The 16,012-nt window shown below is 30.1% G+C and overlaps 1 protein-coding gene across 1 annotated transcript in view; it reads right to left on the reverse strand.

The window, feature by feature from the left end:
- Positions 1-11,550: 11,550 nt before the first annotated feature.
- The window catches only part of LOC107412814 (ankyrin repeat-containing protein ITN1-like), a 7,377-nt gene continuing 2,915 nt past the window's right edge, over positions 11,551-16,012 (reverse strand). Inside the window, exons 3-4 of the mRNA XM_048470465.2 lie at positions 13,224-13,762; positions 11,551-12,506 (exon numbers count right to left, since the gene is read on the reverse strand). Coding sequence (XP_048326422.2) covers positions 11,694-12,506; positions 13,224-13,762 — 1,352 coding nt within the window. The 3' untranslated portion in view covers positions 11,551-11,693. The remainder of the gene's footprint in view (positions 12,507-13,223; positions 13,763-16,012) is intronic.

The following is a 16,012-nucleotide window of genomic DNA, read 5'->3' on the forward strand; positions in this document are numbered from 1 at the left end:
CTTTTCTTCTTCTTCTTTCTTCTTCCTTCTTCTTCCTCCCGTTGGTTTTTCCTTACTGCATCTCTTCCGACCGTCAGACGACCACATGCGCCGGACAGGTAGAAAGCCGATGGAAAACCCGGCCAGTAACCGGAAGGACAAGGCTGAAACTCATCAAACGCACTGGGATCGAGCCTCCATCGTCGGCGATGGCAAGTTGGTTTTTCGGCGATCCGGCCATCACCTAGCCAAATTGATACTCTTTTCTACTATTTTCAAACCCTCTGAGCTCAATTTTGAGCTCAATTCGTTGTTGTTTGAGAGATATGAGAAGTTGAATTTTAATCGAATCTTTCCTTCTATTTTCCGGTAACCGCCGGTCGATTTGAGCCCAACGGAAGTCGGTAACGTATTTCTCGTCTCTTTAGCTTCTTATAGGTACCTCGTTTGTGAATTATGATGGAGTATTTTGAAAGATGTCATTTTTACATCAAATATTATTATTTAATATGGTAGTATGAAAAATGTATATGTGTAGTATTTAAATAATGATTTATATTGGAGATGCCAGATGCATTTTGAATTGAATAAGTATGGCTTTGAAATAATATTTTCGAAAGTCTAGGAAATTGTAGTTTTAACCCGTTACTAAATTATTGTTAAATTATTGTTAATTTTATTGTGAGATTATAGTATTTTTTAGAATATATTTTTGTATACTTATTTATATGTGAAGTTGTGAAATTACATGTGGATTAAATGATATTTGTTGTGAATTGATCTGAAAGTTGAGGAATTAATTGTGTTAAATTGCCGTGATAACAAAAATATATTATGTGATTTAAATTATGTAAGAATTTTTATATTGTTTTGGTGAAAATTGATTTCATGGATTTGAAGAAAAATATTGATTTAAAATTTAGTATTTCCAAAAAATATATTTATGCATTAATTAATTAATTAATTAAATTATTATTCATAAATTTGATTTTATCTTATTTTATCGAAACTTATTAGTTTAATAATACTATAAAAAATTTATAGTTTTTAGATACACCATACACGTACTGGTGTTCTGTAGTTGTAGATGTGATTATTGCACAGATGGATGTGGATGTAATTAGTGCGTAGGTTGTAATGTCTCCCGTGAGTTGCCATCGGACTGAGGGTAGACAAGTTTGATATTGGCCATAGCCGCCCCCCTCCGTGGCCGAGATGACGGTTTAAGTAGTGGCGCGGTGAGACGCCATGCGACCGTATGCCGGTTTCTCTCTTTAACCTTCCCGTTAGACAGTGCTTTGGGACGCTAGGCATCATAGGACATCACTGGTATATAGTATGTGCATCAAGTATCTTTTGTATATATATATGTTATATTTGTATGTATCACACTGTATGGGAACAGCGATCCGATGTGGTCCATGAAGAGCTAGCCTCGTCACTATGTTGCCTACGAGTCCAGGGGATTAGACGGCCAATCTAGGCAACCACCTTGACTGTATTGGTAGCAAAGTGCTGGCGAAAACTGAAATCGTGGATTACGCAACATGTTGAAGGGTATTGTTTGTACCCCTGATACGAGTGTATATTGGATAATTTTTTTTTTAATTTTAAATTATTATTTGATCTCATATTATTTTATCTATTCATAACCTGATTTTCTAACATTATACTCAATTGCTTTTATTGTCATTACTATTATTAATATTATTCTCGTTATTAATATTACAATTATTATTTATCATAATTATGTTTACAATTATTTTCATTATTACTAATATTATCATCATCATTATGATTATTATAATTATTTTTATTATTATTGCCATTATTTATTTTTATTTTTATTATTTCTATTATTATTATTAGCATAAGATATATCCGGATAAGTATCACAGCCTACGGTTAAGAAAGATAGGTATTGGGCAACTATAATAGTCTTTGGACAAGTAGTAGCCTTTGGGTAGATGAGATAGTCCTTGGGACAGCTGTGATTATGTGATAGTTCTTGGACAAGTGATTACCTTCGAGTAAATATGACAGATGATATTAATACTATTTTTATCATGAAAGCAATTGCTATTATTATTATTGTTATTGGGGTGATGATTGTTTTACTTTTCTTCTTATATTATGCATCAGTATATTTTGTAACACAATATTTGAAATGTATTTGAAATGTACGGAAATCAGTGGGTGGTATGAGTGGATGTGAATGAGTAAAGGTATAATTGGTTGTTTATTTAGTTGATTATTCCTATTGCATATATACGTATGTGTTTTATATAAATTGTTATTGAAGTACTGCCACTGTGGAAATTATTGTAGTAAAGTGGGAAGGATAATGTAGTACCATATAGGAGTGTAACTTTGTACAGGTAAATTTTGTGGTAAGTCATTCCCTTAGGAGATATGCTGTCGAATTTTCCATTGGAAGGTTCTATGGTATTTCCTTGGGATCAGGGCTTGTCCAGGGTTCCGATGAGGGGTCTTGGACAAGTTCAGATAGGAAGTCTACACAAAAAAAATTTCATACCATCTGAAATGTGATAGATAAATTAAGGACAATATCAATGGAGTGGGGCACTGATAAGCTCTCTTACTGGCAAGGCTAACTGATGTTCAATCTCATAGGGGACTGACAAGCTACTTTACTAGCAAGGCTAACTGACATCCAATTTTTCACGCTACCTTACTGCCAAGGATAGCTAACATCTAATCTTACATTGCTCGAGTGTGAAAAATAGAGACAATATTGGTGAAACGATGATGATTTAAATGTAAAGTAGTCACTTTCTTAACAATTGAGACCTTTTGAGAGCATTTGACTTTATAATGAGCAATTAACTTTAAGATTCAAAAAATCTCTAGAATTAAGCATGTTCTAGTTGGAGTAATCCTAGAAAGGATGACCTCTTAGAAATTCAAAACAAAAAGCTATAGTGGGGACAATGTCAGTAAAACGATGATGATTTAAATGTAAAGTAGACGTCATTCTTTTAATAATCGAGTCATTTTTAGAGCAATTGGCTTTAATATTCACAACAACTCTAAAATTAAGATTCAAAAGATTTTTATAATTAAGTATGCTCTAGTGGGAATAATCATAAAATGGATGATCTCTTGGAAAGTCTGATGGGGACAATATTGGTGGAACAATGATGATTTAAATGTAAAATAGGCACTCTCTTAACAATCGAGACTTTTTTAGAACAATTCACTTTAGGATTAAAAAAATAATTAATTTTAAAGTTTAAAAGAACTTTAAAATTAAATATATTCTATTGAAAATAATCTTAAGATGGATAATTTCTTAAAAATCTAAACAAAAAGCTATAATTGATAAATTAAAAATAATATCAATGGGAAGTCGATGGATGGGGCGTTACACCTTTTCTCTACATGTATATGTATACCTTTCTTTTATTTATTTTATTTTATTTTTTATGGGAGGGGACCTTAAATGGTAGTGACGGGCATGAACCACAGAATAAAGAACAAAGAACCCAATGTTCGTAGAAAGCCATCCATAATTATTTTAGATAGAAAAACTGTTGTAAAAATGATGAGATAAGTGAGAATGTGGATGAGGAAGCACCTAAGTAAGAGATTTTGTAGATGTCACTCATGCTTCTCTTCATGGGGTTTTTAGTACTTTGGCGTATACTAGGGGTAGGCATGAATTAGGTTGGTTCGGTTTTGGACCAAAATACAACGTAATCCATACTTTTCAGTTTATCTAATATAGAATCCAATTCAAACCATTGAAGTGTTAAATCCAAATCAAACCAAACCATTTATGATCGGTTTGGTTTGGATTGATTAATCGGTTTGAAACTTATTAGTCTATAAATATATAATACAAATTAAAAGTTTTCCAAACATAAAATATAAATAATAAATTATAGTTATCAAACCATAAAATACAATTAGAGTAATCCAACATAGAATAAAATATAAGATTGCAATCTATAACATCCAGCAACACTAATTTATGTTAAAATAAAATCAAACTAAAAAAATGTAAAAATGAAAAAAAATATACTTTAAAAATTAATATATAAAAATGAAAAAAATAGAAAATATATCATTTGGATTGGATTTATACTTCCAATTCAATAACCAATCCAATCCAAACAATTTATAATATTTTGAATCTGATCCAATCCAATTGATATAAAAATTCAATCCAAACCTCTAAAAATAGATTGGATTGGTCGATTTGAATGGGTTGGATTAGATTTTATCCACTCCTAATATATACACCTTTTCTCTCACTAAGGTGTGGCATTGAAGTTTTTTTTTTTTTTAGTTTATGGGGTGGTGAACTCCTTGAATATGGACCATAGTGTCATGTTCCATTGCTAATGTGGCATCAAACAGTGGTTGCTTTTCTTGTCACTCCAAAAACCAAGGGAAGAAAAACAATATTACCCCAAAAAAAAAAAAAAAAAGGGAAGAAAAACGAAGTTTCTTTTGCAGATGGGCTTCAGCTCTCAGTAAGATGCAAAGTGAGGGTCAGTCTCTACATTTGAGCCTTTGTGAGGATGAAGACAATCTTTTGTGAATCACGTTTGATAGCCCCCTTTTTTTTTAATTTATTTTTATTTGGCAACAATCTTTGTTAAAGCTAAGGGTTTTAGCTATTGAAGTGACATTTTGACATGTTCAATAGGGAAAAATATTGGATGAGAGAGGCAAAAAGAAAAATATTTAATATCATGTGAATCCTATATATTTTATCTTTATTTTCAAAAATACTTAATAATTTTAAATAATTCAGTCACACTTATTTTGCTTCCATTTAAATTTTTTTTCTCTTTTTTACATGATCTTTTAAAATAATTTAAATACCTTTGGAATTAAAAAAAAAAAAAACTTAATAATTTTTTATACATTTAAGATTATTTACAGACTTAAATAATTTTATCATTTTATCATTAAAATATTTTATCCCATATTTTACATATATAATTTTCATTTTCTATTAGAAATTTTTGGATTTACTATATTTTATTAAATTTGATTTACTATATTAATTTTTTAAAATTTTACTATATTAAATTTGATTTACATATTTAGAAATATTAAACATCTATTAATTTATAATTATGAAAAAAAAAGGATTTTACATAAAAAATACTAAAATTTAGGAAAAATAGATCTTTTTATTTTTGTTCCAAAAAAAATAGAAAACAAATCTTATTTTTTTAAACTTTTTTTCCCCTATTGATTTACATCCAAAACATAGAACAAAAATTGGAGAAAAAAGAAGCAAGATGCCATGGATTGTGACCAAAGAACAAAAAGCACATTTTTCCCAATCTTCCCGATTGTCATCTATTAGGACCAATAAATAAGCAGAATGCAGAATGCCATGGGGGAGGAAAAAAAAGAAAAGAAAAAAAAAACTATTTTCTTCTATTGATTTATACAAGGTTCAAAAAATTGTTATTGATGACAATATCAAGAGTTTAAAATATAGAAATTTCCATGAAAATATCGAATATCAATAAAAAATGATAAAAAATGATGGAAATTTGTTTTAAAAAATGAAAATTTTTATTAAAACTTTATAATTAACTTATTTAATCCATTAATTATCAAATTGATTATAAAACTTGCTAAAATATTGAATAGATGTTATATTCTTCTTAATAAATTGATTTATAATAAGCATTAATAACCATAGATGAATTATTATTAATAAAAATATGTCAAAAAATACATATATGATAAAATTATTTATTAACTAAAATATATAAAATGATTATTACAATTATATTGTAGTTCATAAATATCATCTTAACATAGAACTTTTGGGTGGTTGAAAATCATCGGTTTCTTTCTCATTTTAATTTTGAGATGTGAAATGTGAGAAGTAGTTATGAAAAGATGTATCTCCTTGATAATTTTGTATATAATTATTAATATGCTAATCATATGGATCTTGTATTATTGATTGACTATGTGTATAACTACTATTCTCTGATGGTTGAGTTTGAGATGGTACCCATGAGTTGCTACTTGATGATATTGCATAAATATCCATTGAATAAAGGTTATAAAAATGACTTCCAACCCTCATATATCCAAAATTCATAGAAATCGAATATTCTTTTTGTTGTGACATCTCCATTATAGATTTCTCTTTACGTATATAGTCTTTTCCAATAGCACAAAATCCTTGACTTGCATCTCTACTCCCATAATCTTCATCTTGTGTTGCATGTGTGTAATATTGTTCACTAGTAAATGAACTTAATCCAACTTTTTGGTTTGGTAATTCTCTTTGGACACTACCTCTTCTAATTTCTAATTCAGATAATTTATTGAAGTTATCTTCATCACCACTGGAGTTAGAGTGACTACTAAGAGTCTCAAATTATAAATGTATACCACCTAATGGAGCTCTCTCATAAGCCTTTGAAATGAATCACCACTACTAGAATTTACTTTTTCAGCAATCACTTTTGAACATTTATTCTCTCTTTTTTAGCTTGTTAAGCAATCTTTGGATCAAAATTCCCTTCATGATTATTTAAATGAACATCTCTAATCCATTGGTACATTTGGTTGCCATCTTCTTCATCATCTTCTATTATAGTTTCAAATATTATTGTTGGATCCAAGTCTTGATGATTTTCTTCTTCAGCTTCCATATCCCTTGAGTTTCATATTATAATAACAATATACTAGTTTTTCAATTCTACTATCTGCTAGTCTATTTATTTGTTTTGTATGTATTAATACAAAAGTACTCCAATTTCTTTCATAGGCAGAGGATGATGCTGTTTGTGACAAAACTTTCAATGCCAATTTTCTTATTGTAGGTGCACTACCACCATACATGACCCACCATTCAACTGTTACAAATAATTATTATATAATTATATATTTGTACTATTACATCAATTGATATTCACATACTACAATATTTAAACTTATCAGGAGATATCTTTTTTCTAGAAGCAATTACTATTGGTCTTGCAATAAGAGCATCTCGAATGGCTTTGTACATTGATTTTGTCCATTTAAAAATCCTTTGCCACATCAGATAAATTAATAAAGTTTTAAAAAAATCTTCTCCAATGTTTCTGTGTATTAGTTCTATCAAGCTGATGTGGCAACAAAAGAAATAGAAGCCGTGAAGGATACTGTCTACTTCTAGAAACTCTGTTAGACAGACTGAATCAATATTTTATTTATTTTTATTGACTTTTGTTAAAAGAAAAATAAGTTCTGCGTGGACTTTTGGTTTTTTTAATTAGATATAGTTTTAAAATAAAAAAATTACAGATTAGCATTTTAGAATATTTTAAACAGAATTCATTGGAGAGAAATTGTCTAAAACATTATCCATTAAATAGAAATAATGTCATATAAGCATGAACACTTTCCAATATCAATACCACATAAACTCCAATAGAAAGAACCATTGGAGATGCTTTAAGTAAAACTTATTAATATTATTCAATTCAATTCATTCTATTTTGAGTATATCACTAAATGTTTAAAAAGCAATTAAAAAGTAAAAAAAATTATCAATGAAGTTAATTTGATAAAAAAATTTACTAAATATTAATAATATTTATAAATTTTTAAAAAAGAAATTAAAAAATTTCATGAATATTTTAAAAATTTCAGTGGAAATTTCATGAAAATTATAGATTTTTTAACCAAATTGTTAAGGATTTAATGTGAATATTTTACGGAAATTTTCATAAAAATTTTAGTAAAATTTCAGAAATTTTAATCGATCTTATGGAAGTTTTAACTATTTCCATTTCGATCTCTTCAAAATATAGAAATATGGAAAAAATTTTGAATAAATATCGAATATTTTAAACCTTCGTTTATATCCATAACATCTTTTTCAAAGCAAAAAAAATAAAAAAAATTAAAGCTTTTTCCCTTTTCTTCTTCACCGATCTGAGTATTTCACTGGTCAAAACGATTACACTTCGATTGGGACCAAAGTGACACCGGACCTGGTCACCTTCTATGCACTAAAATGACCAAGAAGAAGAAACTCACAAGAAAAAAGAAACCCCAGAAAATATGAAACCAAAAAAAATAAATAAATAAAAAATGAAAAGCGAAAACCCACAAAAGCAAAAGAAAGCCTAGTAAATAAAGAAGAATGGGCTTGTCCCCAAAGAATTTTTTTTATTTTTTTTTTATTTTTTCTAACTTTAAAAGAAGATCAAGAACCCAACAAAACATCTTCATTATTATTATTACTATTATTATTATTGTTATTATTTCCTTACGAAAAGAGAATGGCAAGATTGGCTATGGCTAAGCTTCTCTGGCGAGGCACGGATCCTGAAGAAGAAAGGAACAAGGAGAAGTGTTGGGAAAAAGAGGAAGCGAAAAAAGGAAAGGGAAGCATCGGGTTTGAATGGTTGGGGGGTGGGGTGAGGTTCACGATCCCTAGGAAATCTATATATATATATATTTTTTAAATTTTATAAACCATAAATAATTATTAATTTAATTAAAATAATTTGGTTTTTTATTTTTATATAATATATTGCATGTTTTTCAATGAATATAGGATAAAATTTTTCAGCTTTTCAAACCTTTAATTATATTTAATTATTATTTTATCTTTTTCAATTAAACATAATGAAAATTAACTAATGACAGGATGTGTTTATATAATGTTTCAAATTATGATACTTTCTTAAACAGGATAAAAAAACAGGAATCCATGTAATATTAATCCAAAAAAAAAAGCAAGAGAAAAAAAAGCAGAGTTTCTTTTTCAAATGGGTTTCAGCTATCATGTCAGATGCAAGGTGAGGGTCAGTCTCTACATCTTAGCCTTCTTTTGTGAGAATGAAGACAATCTTTTGAGAATGACGTTTGATCACTTTTTTTTTTTTTTTTTTTTTTTTTTTTGTTTTGTTTGGCAACTCTCTTTTTTAAAGCTAAGAGTTTTAGCTATGGAAGTGACACTTTGACATGCTTGGCAGGGAAAAGTATTGGATGAGGGGGAGAAAAGAAAAAGCAGTGAGGAAGAAGAAAGACGGAATGGAAGACTCATTTCTTATTTGGTAGAAGCAGGGGAAAAGAAAATTTAAGTGGATAGTATGTGAAAATTTTACAAACCCATCAAAATTGATCATTCTACAAGTCAATATATTGAGGGAAGTGAGAAAGTAGACCAAACACTTCTTAGAGAGCTTAGCAGCCATAAAAATATGTAGCTGCGAGCAATATATATATATGTATTATTCTGGGCAAAAGTGAGCAAAAGTAAAGTTGTTTACATTTTTTTTTTTTTCTGTCAATAATAAACTTATTGACATGGAAATGAAATTTCTATAATGCAGAGCGCTGAACTGTTCCAAGAATACAGCCAAACAATGCCAACTTTTTTTTGGGTATTCTTTCTTTATGGTTTTATTTATTTCCAAGGGAAAACTTCCAAATCATGTTCAAGATATTATATGTGCAAAATACTTGTATTCTGTAAAAGTGGTAGCTTGCAAATTTCCCATGAAACTCTCTTATTAAATAGTATTAGAGTTAGTGATCCGAATTTTTGTTGACCCGACCCAAAAAGCTTGTGGTGCGACCCATTTGATGAAGCTAATTTTGGAGAAATATTTGGGGCCCTGTTCAATTTTAAGGTGTCTTCCGTACAATATATATTTTGATGCTTTTGGGGTTTTTCGGCTGTAATTGGAGTTTTAGGATATCGCGCAATTTTGTTCACCTTTGTATCAATTTTTTCGATATTGAATTTGTTTCTCCCTGTCCGTGGTTTTTTCCGTCAAGGGTTTCTACGTAAATTGTGTGTTTGTTCTTCGCTTTCTTTGTTTCCGTTGCTATTTGTTTTTCTCCCAATTCCGTAACAAATAGGAATTTCATTTTCTCTTTTGTAGGAGGACCCAGCATCTAACTTAAACACAAGTTTGCTCATCCACAAAATAAAAAGAAAACAACAAATTGTTGAAAAATGAAAGTGGACTGGAAGAGCTGACTATCAGGTAAACCGAGTTTGAACTTGAATAGCTCTAAGGTGGCTCTAAGGTAGTTGAACATATAAAATTGATATATATATATATATATATATGTTAGAAATTGAGGGGAAAAATGTTCTGGAAATTGCTTGAAATTTAGGGAAATTGCAATTTTAAAGGGAAGAACACAATTCACAAATTTCTTTGTCCATGATTTACTAGCTTTTTTCCTATCCACTTTCTCCATCCTCATCCAATTTAATTCACCAGCATTTGGAAAATTATTTACCCATTATTTCACAATGAACGTGAAAACCAGTTTAACAAGTGCTTTTGCTTGTCTTTATGATGTGTGCTTTTTAAGTAAGGTATAAAGGCAGTACTCTCCCCTGGACAAGCACAAAATTTTTCTAACATTCCATTCATGGCCACCGTCACGGTAACCTCAATGTTGGTAAATTTCCAATGTGCTTTTGAAGTGAAAGGAAACATGTACCTAAATTTGATATTGTTGTACTTGAATTGTGAAGAAAAGATGAAGGAGGCAGAGGGGTTAAAAATTGTGAAGAAAACATGAAGGAGCAAGCAGTGGGGTCGTTGAAATTAAGACATTATCGTTACTAAAATTGATTGGGTTTCTTTATATTATTTCTTTCCTTTTGTTATTTGGATGATTTGGAACATGTGATAGCTTCATATCCAGCGCCATATGATCCTATTGTTTATTTCATAGAGTTATAGTACATGTAATCTTAGATTTGGAAAACTTATATTCATTAGGACCATGGTCAAGATGTATGTAGTCAAAAGATAACACATTGCCATGCTCTGTTTTTAAAACAGAGCAACTTTCACAAATTGCCATCCTCTGTTTTTTTGAAAACAGAGCTAACTTTATCTGCTTAGAAATATTGACCGAGATGAACTAGCTGATAGAGAGAACTAGCTATTATCAACCAAAGAATGAGTGGTGCAACTCCATGTCATCTTCATTGCACGTGGCATCTCCTTCAGACATGCCATCCACACAAATGACGATCAGATCAAACCAATTTCAATCGAATGTTGATTTCCCCATACTTCAGCCAAATGAACCAACTCACACACATCTAAGCGTCATCACCAACCAAAATGCAAACAGCTGTTAAAAGAGATAAGTATTTGTAAAACAGCGCAAGGTGATAAGAAGTAACACTTTCAAAAGTCAAAAGTGTAACGTTTTGAACATTCTATAAGTTTCGGTTATGTATATATTACATTATATATTGTAAAGAATCAAGACTCAAGAGCATCAATTCAAGTGTGAGTTATTCATTCCGTACAATATTACTATTTTTTCCCTTTCTTTTGCCTTTACCCAAATATGAATTTCAACATCTTTGGTGCTTTTATTTATTAATAAATTTTAATTCCCTTTTTAGAAATTTGGTTTCTTCTTTAATTTTTTTTTCCTCTCGGTCTTTTTCTCTTTGTTATTGTTTTTTTTCCCTAATTTTTTTTTTCCAAGATCTTAATCAGAGTTGCTATGAAACTGTAACGATTTTTATCCAAACTGGATTAAAAAAAAACAAAAGGAAAAAAACTCGTTATTAATTAATCAAAATCAAATTGAAGGCAGTGCATTATATCATAAAACTAATAGTGGAGTTCATTGGCAGTACTTAACAATATCCATCACAGCTAATACAATACATAGGGAGTTCCATCATTGACATGCAATTTGAATTTAAATGTAATCTTTCAACTCCAGAGTCCAAAACGACTTCTGACACTATTGCGAGGCTCATGTCTTCTAGCTGTTGCGTATAACTTGGCCAGTAATATAGAAGGTAAAATAACAAAGCTGAAGAAGCAAATAAACAAGATGGGAATACCATTGCCAGTAATATAATAGTCGTCCTGGGAGGCCTTGGTTTTTCCTTCTCCAGGGATGACTGTCTTTATACTTTGGTCGAAAGCAAGAACCATCATGCAAAGTGAGACCATTGTAAGATATGCTGTCCAAGCAACTGGGAATAAAGTGACTGCGAATAGTTTTCCAAATTGCGTGAGAAAAAAGTGGAGAAACAGGGACGTAGTAGATAGAACAAAAGCAAATTGATCATAAAATAGAAACTTATTGAATGCTTTAGTTCCGTGGAGAACTGGTAGCCCCTTGTCGTAACCACCGGGCATTTGGAAAGCGGCCGCAAAAGTGGCGGTAGCTATGATTGTTGCTACCAGTAAATTGAGGTTGTTGAAATCCTTCATCGTAGTTCCAAATCCTCCTTCATTTTTATACGGCTTCTTCATGTCTGATGATACCACTACCATCCTTTCAAGCTGTTTCCAGGCGGCTTCTTCGTTTTCTTCAACTTGTGTTTCAACTTTTTTCTTTTCCTTACTCTCTGCTTCACAAGTTTGCTGTTTACAGCCGGCTTCGTCTTCTTCAATTTGTATTTCATCTTTTTTCTTTTCCTTACTCTCTGCTTCATTCGGTTTTCTTGTATCCATCTTCTCTTCAGAACGTGGTGGTAAAACAATTTCTATCTCCAAATTCACCATGATCTTCAACTGGACCCCATGCATGTATGTAACCATTACACTTTTCAATTATATCAATCAGCTTGAAAATATTGATTAATGCCAACACACGTCTTTGGATGCATGAAATTAACCAGTACTATAATTGGTTTCAGAAACAAAGATCAGCATAGAGACAAAAAGTACTACAACACTAAACATATATATATATATATATATATACCTATATATAGAGGCACCATGATTAAATTATGGGGGTTAAATACATACATAAAACACCTTAACTATATGTTGACATTATAAATAACAACCCTAAACCATAACATTTCTTCTATAAAAAAAGGGAAAAAAAAACACTTTAAAATTATATGAATATTATGATAAAAATACTTTAAAATTACATAAATATTAGTATTTCTTTTCAAAAATAAAGAATTATAAATCAAAGGATCAAATTGCTTTATACTCTATATAAATATAGTAGAAACGAATATATATATATATATATATATATGAAATTTATTATTTGACCACTTTTATGTTTATTCTTTTAATTTTCTTAATCTCATACCTAATAAATATTTTTTTTTCCAAAGTTAATGCTTGGCTAATGATGTATTATGTATACCATCAAATATTCTTTATTGTACGTCGGAGTCATATTATATCATATATGCATATTAATTAGATGATGTAAGCCATGCATTCATATATAGTTCTATTTTGCATGTGTGCCAGAAGACTTACAATTTCAGCATCCTGTAGCTCCTTGTTTGATAGGATTATGTCAACAAATGTCTTTTTGTCCTTGTTTGTAGCTCCTTGGTCAATTCTTGGGCCATTTGTAAGAATTTTTAAAATATGGAAATCTCCTACAGTGGCGGCTACATGCAAAGCTGTATTTCCTTTATTATCTTTCAGGTTTATAAGATCCTTAAATGCGATGGCCCGTTCTAGGAAAAATTTCACCGCCATTTCGTTTCTACTTTCCACCGCAATATGAAGAGCTGTCCGACCGTCGTTATCCAACAACTCACAAACTTCTGGACAACTTTCCATCAACACTCTAATGACAGCAACATGTCCTTTCTTTGCAGCAATGTGAAGGGCAGACATACCTTCTTTGTTCCTAGAGAAAGGAAGGCTTTTCCTATCTTTATTCAAAAATCGTTTAACAAGCACCTCGTTGCCAATATGTGCAGCGTAGTGAAGAGGAGTCCATCCAAAATCATCAGTTTGTTCTAGTGTTGAAGCCTGAAGTTTTTCCAGAACCTGAAGCCCAAAATCTATATAGGAATTGATAAATTGTAGATTAGAGCTAATTAGTTAAGGAAAGTATATATTTATATAACATACGTATTCAAATGCACTTCACTCATCTAACTTACATTGTTTTAATTGAAGTGAAGCTAAATGTTCAATTGAGATCTTAAACTTTTATTTTTGTTTAATAGTCAACTGAAGAGGGATAACGTGCATCCCACATTTTGACTATTTTGTATAAAATATAAATAGGTGGTAAAAATGGTAGCCCAAGATTCCGTTTTTGCAGCCTCAAAGATACAACGATGACAGACAAACAAAAAATTGAAAAAAGGGTTGGGACACTGCCTTTAATTACACAAATCTATTTTGGCTGCCTTTGAAATAATAAAAGAAGTATTCACTTGCGACCGAGGTCGCAGCTAATGCCAGCCTCTTTTCCATCTCCACCCAGGTTGATCCGGGTTGTGGGATTCTTAGCAAAAAAAAAAAGAAAAAAAAAAAAAAACCTAGTAGTCACTTATTAGAACGGCAGTCAAACTGGAATTTTTTGACCATTCTTTTTCCTACAATTTCCTATATTGCAAAAAAATTGAAAAGAGTTAATTTTATCCACCTTCACAAAATTAAGCTTATTTTAAATACAATTTGATACCTTCTGATTTAAAAATATCATAAATCTCCCCTCTAAACTATTATATTACTTTTTTATTGTTTCATTCACACTACATAGCAATGTCAACAGGGCTGGGTGGAACTAGTTTTTAAAATTCTGTTCTCATTCCGCGGGAATTTTTCATCTCATCCCATGATTTTTCCGTATTTTTAGAGGCAAGGTGGGAACGAAGATTTCCTAATCGGGGACAGGCAACCATTCCCCGCACTAACATCTCATTTTTTTTTAATAATTTATATAATTTTTTTTGAAAAGTTTATATAAAAAAATTTTTTATGAAGGCCCCACGTACATATATTTGGCTAACTAAAAAAATTTTAAGAAAAGAAAAAAATATTAAATTTAATTACATAAATGAAATTATAAAATATAGAGTCAGGGTTGTTATTCCCTAGTCTCAACCCAACCTCGATTGGGCTTTACAATTTTGATGCGAGCTTGCCCCACAATCCTGATTTTTAGGTAAAAAATGGGGCAATGCATCGTTGATTTCGGGTTATACCAGATAAATTGCCATCCCTAACACCACACCAATTAATATCATTCGCACCCCCTACTATATTTAAAACAAAGCTTTAATTTGATTCATTCATTTGACTTAAAAAAATTATCATAAATCTCTCTTCTAGTTTAAAAATCATTAATTTTCTTTACTTATTATTTCATTCACACTTCTCCGATATCATTTACATCTTTTATAAAAGTGTTAGCTGTAATTTTTAAAATCATAAAGATTAAATTGTAATTTTTGAAAACCTTAAGGAGCAAGATGAAATATAGCCAATTAAAAATCAAGGGTTCAATTGAAAGATTTTAAAACATTAGTCTTCTAATGTAAATAATAAAATTAGAAGGAAGTAAAGTGCACTTGATCTTTATATATAGACCAATGTTTTTGACAAATCTCTCTATCATTAAAATGCCCTAATTATTGAACTCTAACATAATGGCATGATGAATTTTGATATGTTGTGAACAAACTTCTCACCTAATTATGTTGAAAACATATTAATACGATAAGTGTTAAGTTTCCACTCTCAAACAGAAATTTTATTTTTAAATCATTATTTCAAATGACACTTTTAATAATCGATATGGTAGTGACTTTATGTTAGAGCATATTTCCTAATAGAACATAATTAAGAATAATATTAATATTGTAGTTTAGTACGACACTGACGCAAGTTTTTTTTTTTTTTTTTTCTCTTTTTTGATAAAGACACTACACAAGTGTAGTGAAACAAATTTTTCTAAATTTTGAACTCCCCAAAATAATAAATAAACCCCTTTCTTGGTAATGCCAATTTTTATTTTTTTTTTAATATTTGTCTTAGCAGGTGTTCTGCCCAAGTGTTACAAAGGATTGATTTTTGGTATTGTAATGACTATTCATGATCATGAGTAATATGGGAAAATAAAAGAACCAAATGTTTAAAATTAAGTTAAAATATTTCCCTTTTTTTTCAAAAATTTTAAACGGTTAGGGAGTAGATTTAATATTATATATCAACAAAAAGGAGAAAAATTGAAAGTTTTGAGGAAGTGGATTTCACTTAGAACTAGCTCCTAAGTCATGTAGATGCATTCATAATAGTCC

The sequence above is a fragment of the Ziziphus jujuba genome, chromosome 8 (genome assembly GCF_031755915.1).
Source record: "Ziziphus jujuba cultivar Dongzao chromosome 8, ASM3175591v1".
NCBI classification, from domain to species: domain Eukaryota; kingdom Viridiplantae; phylum Streptophyta; class Magnoliopsida; order Rosales; family Rhamnaceae; genus Ziziphus; species Ziziphus jujuba.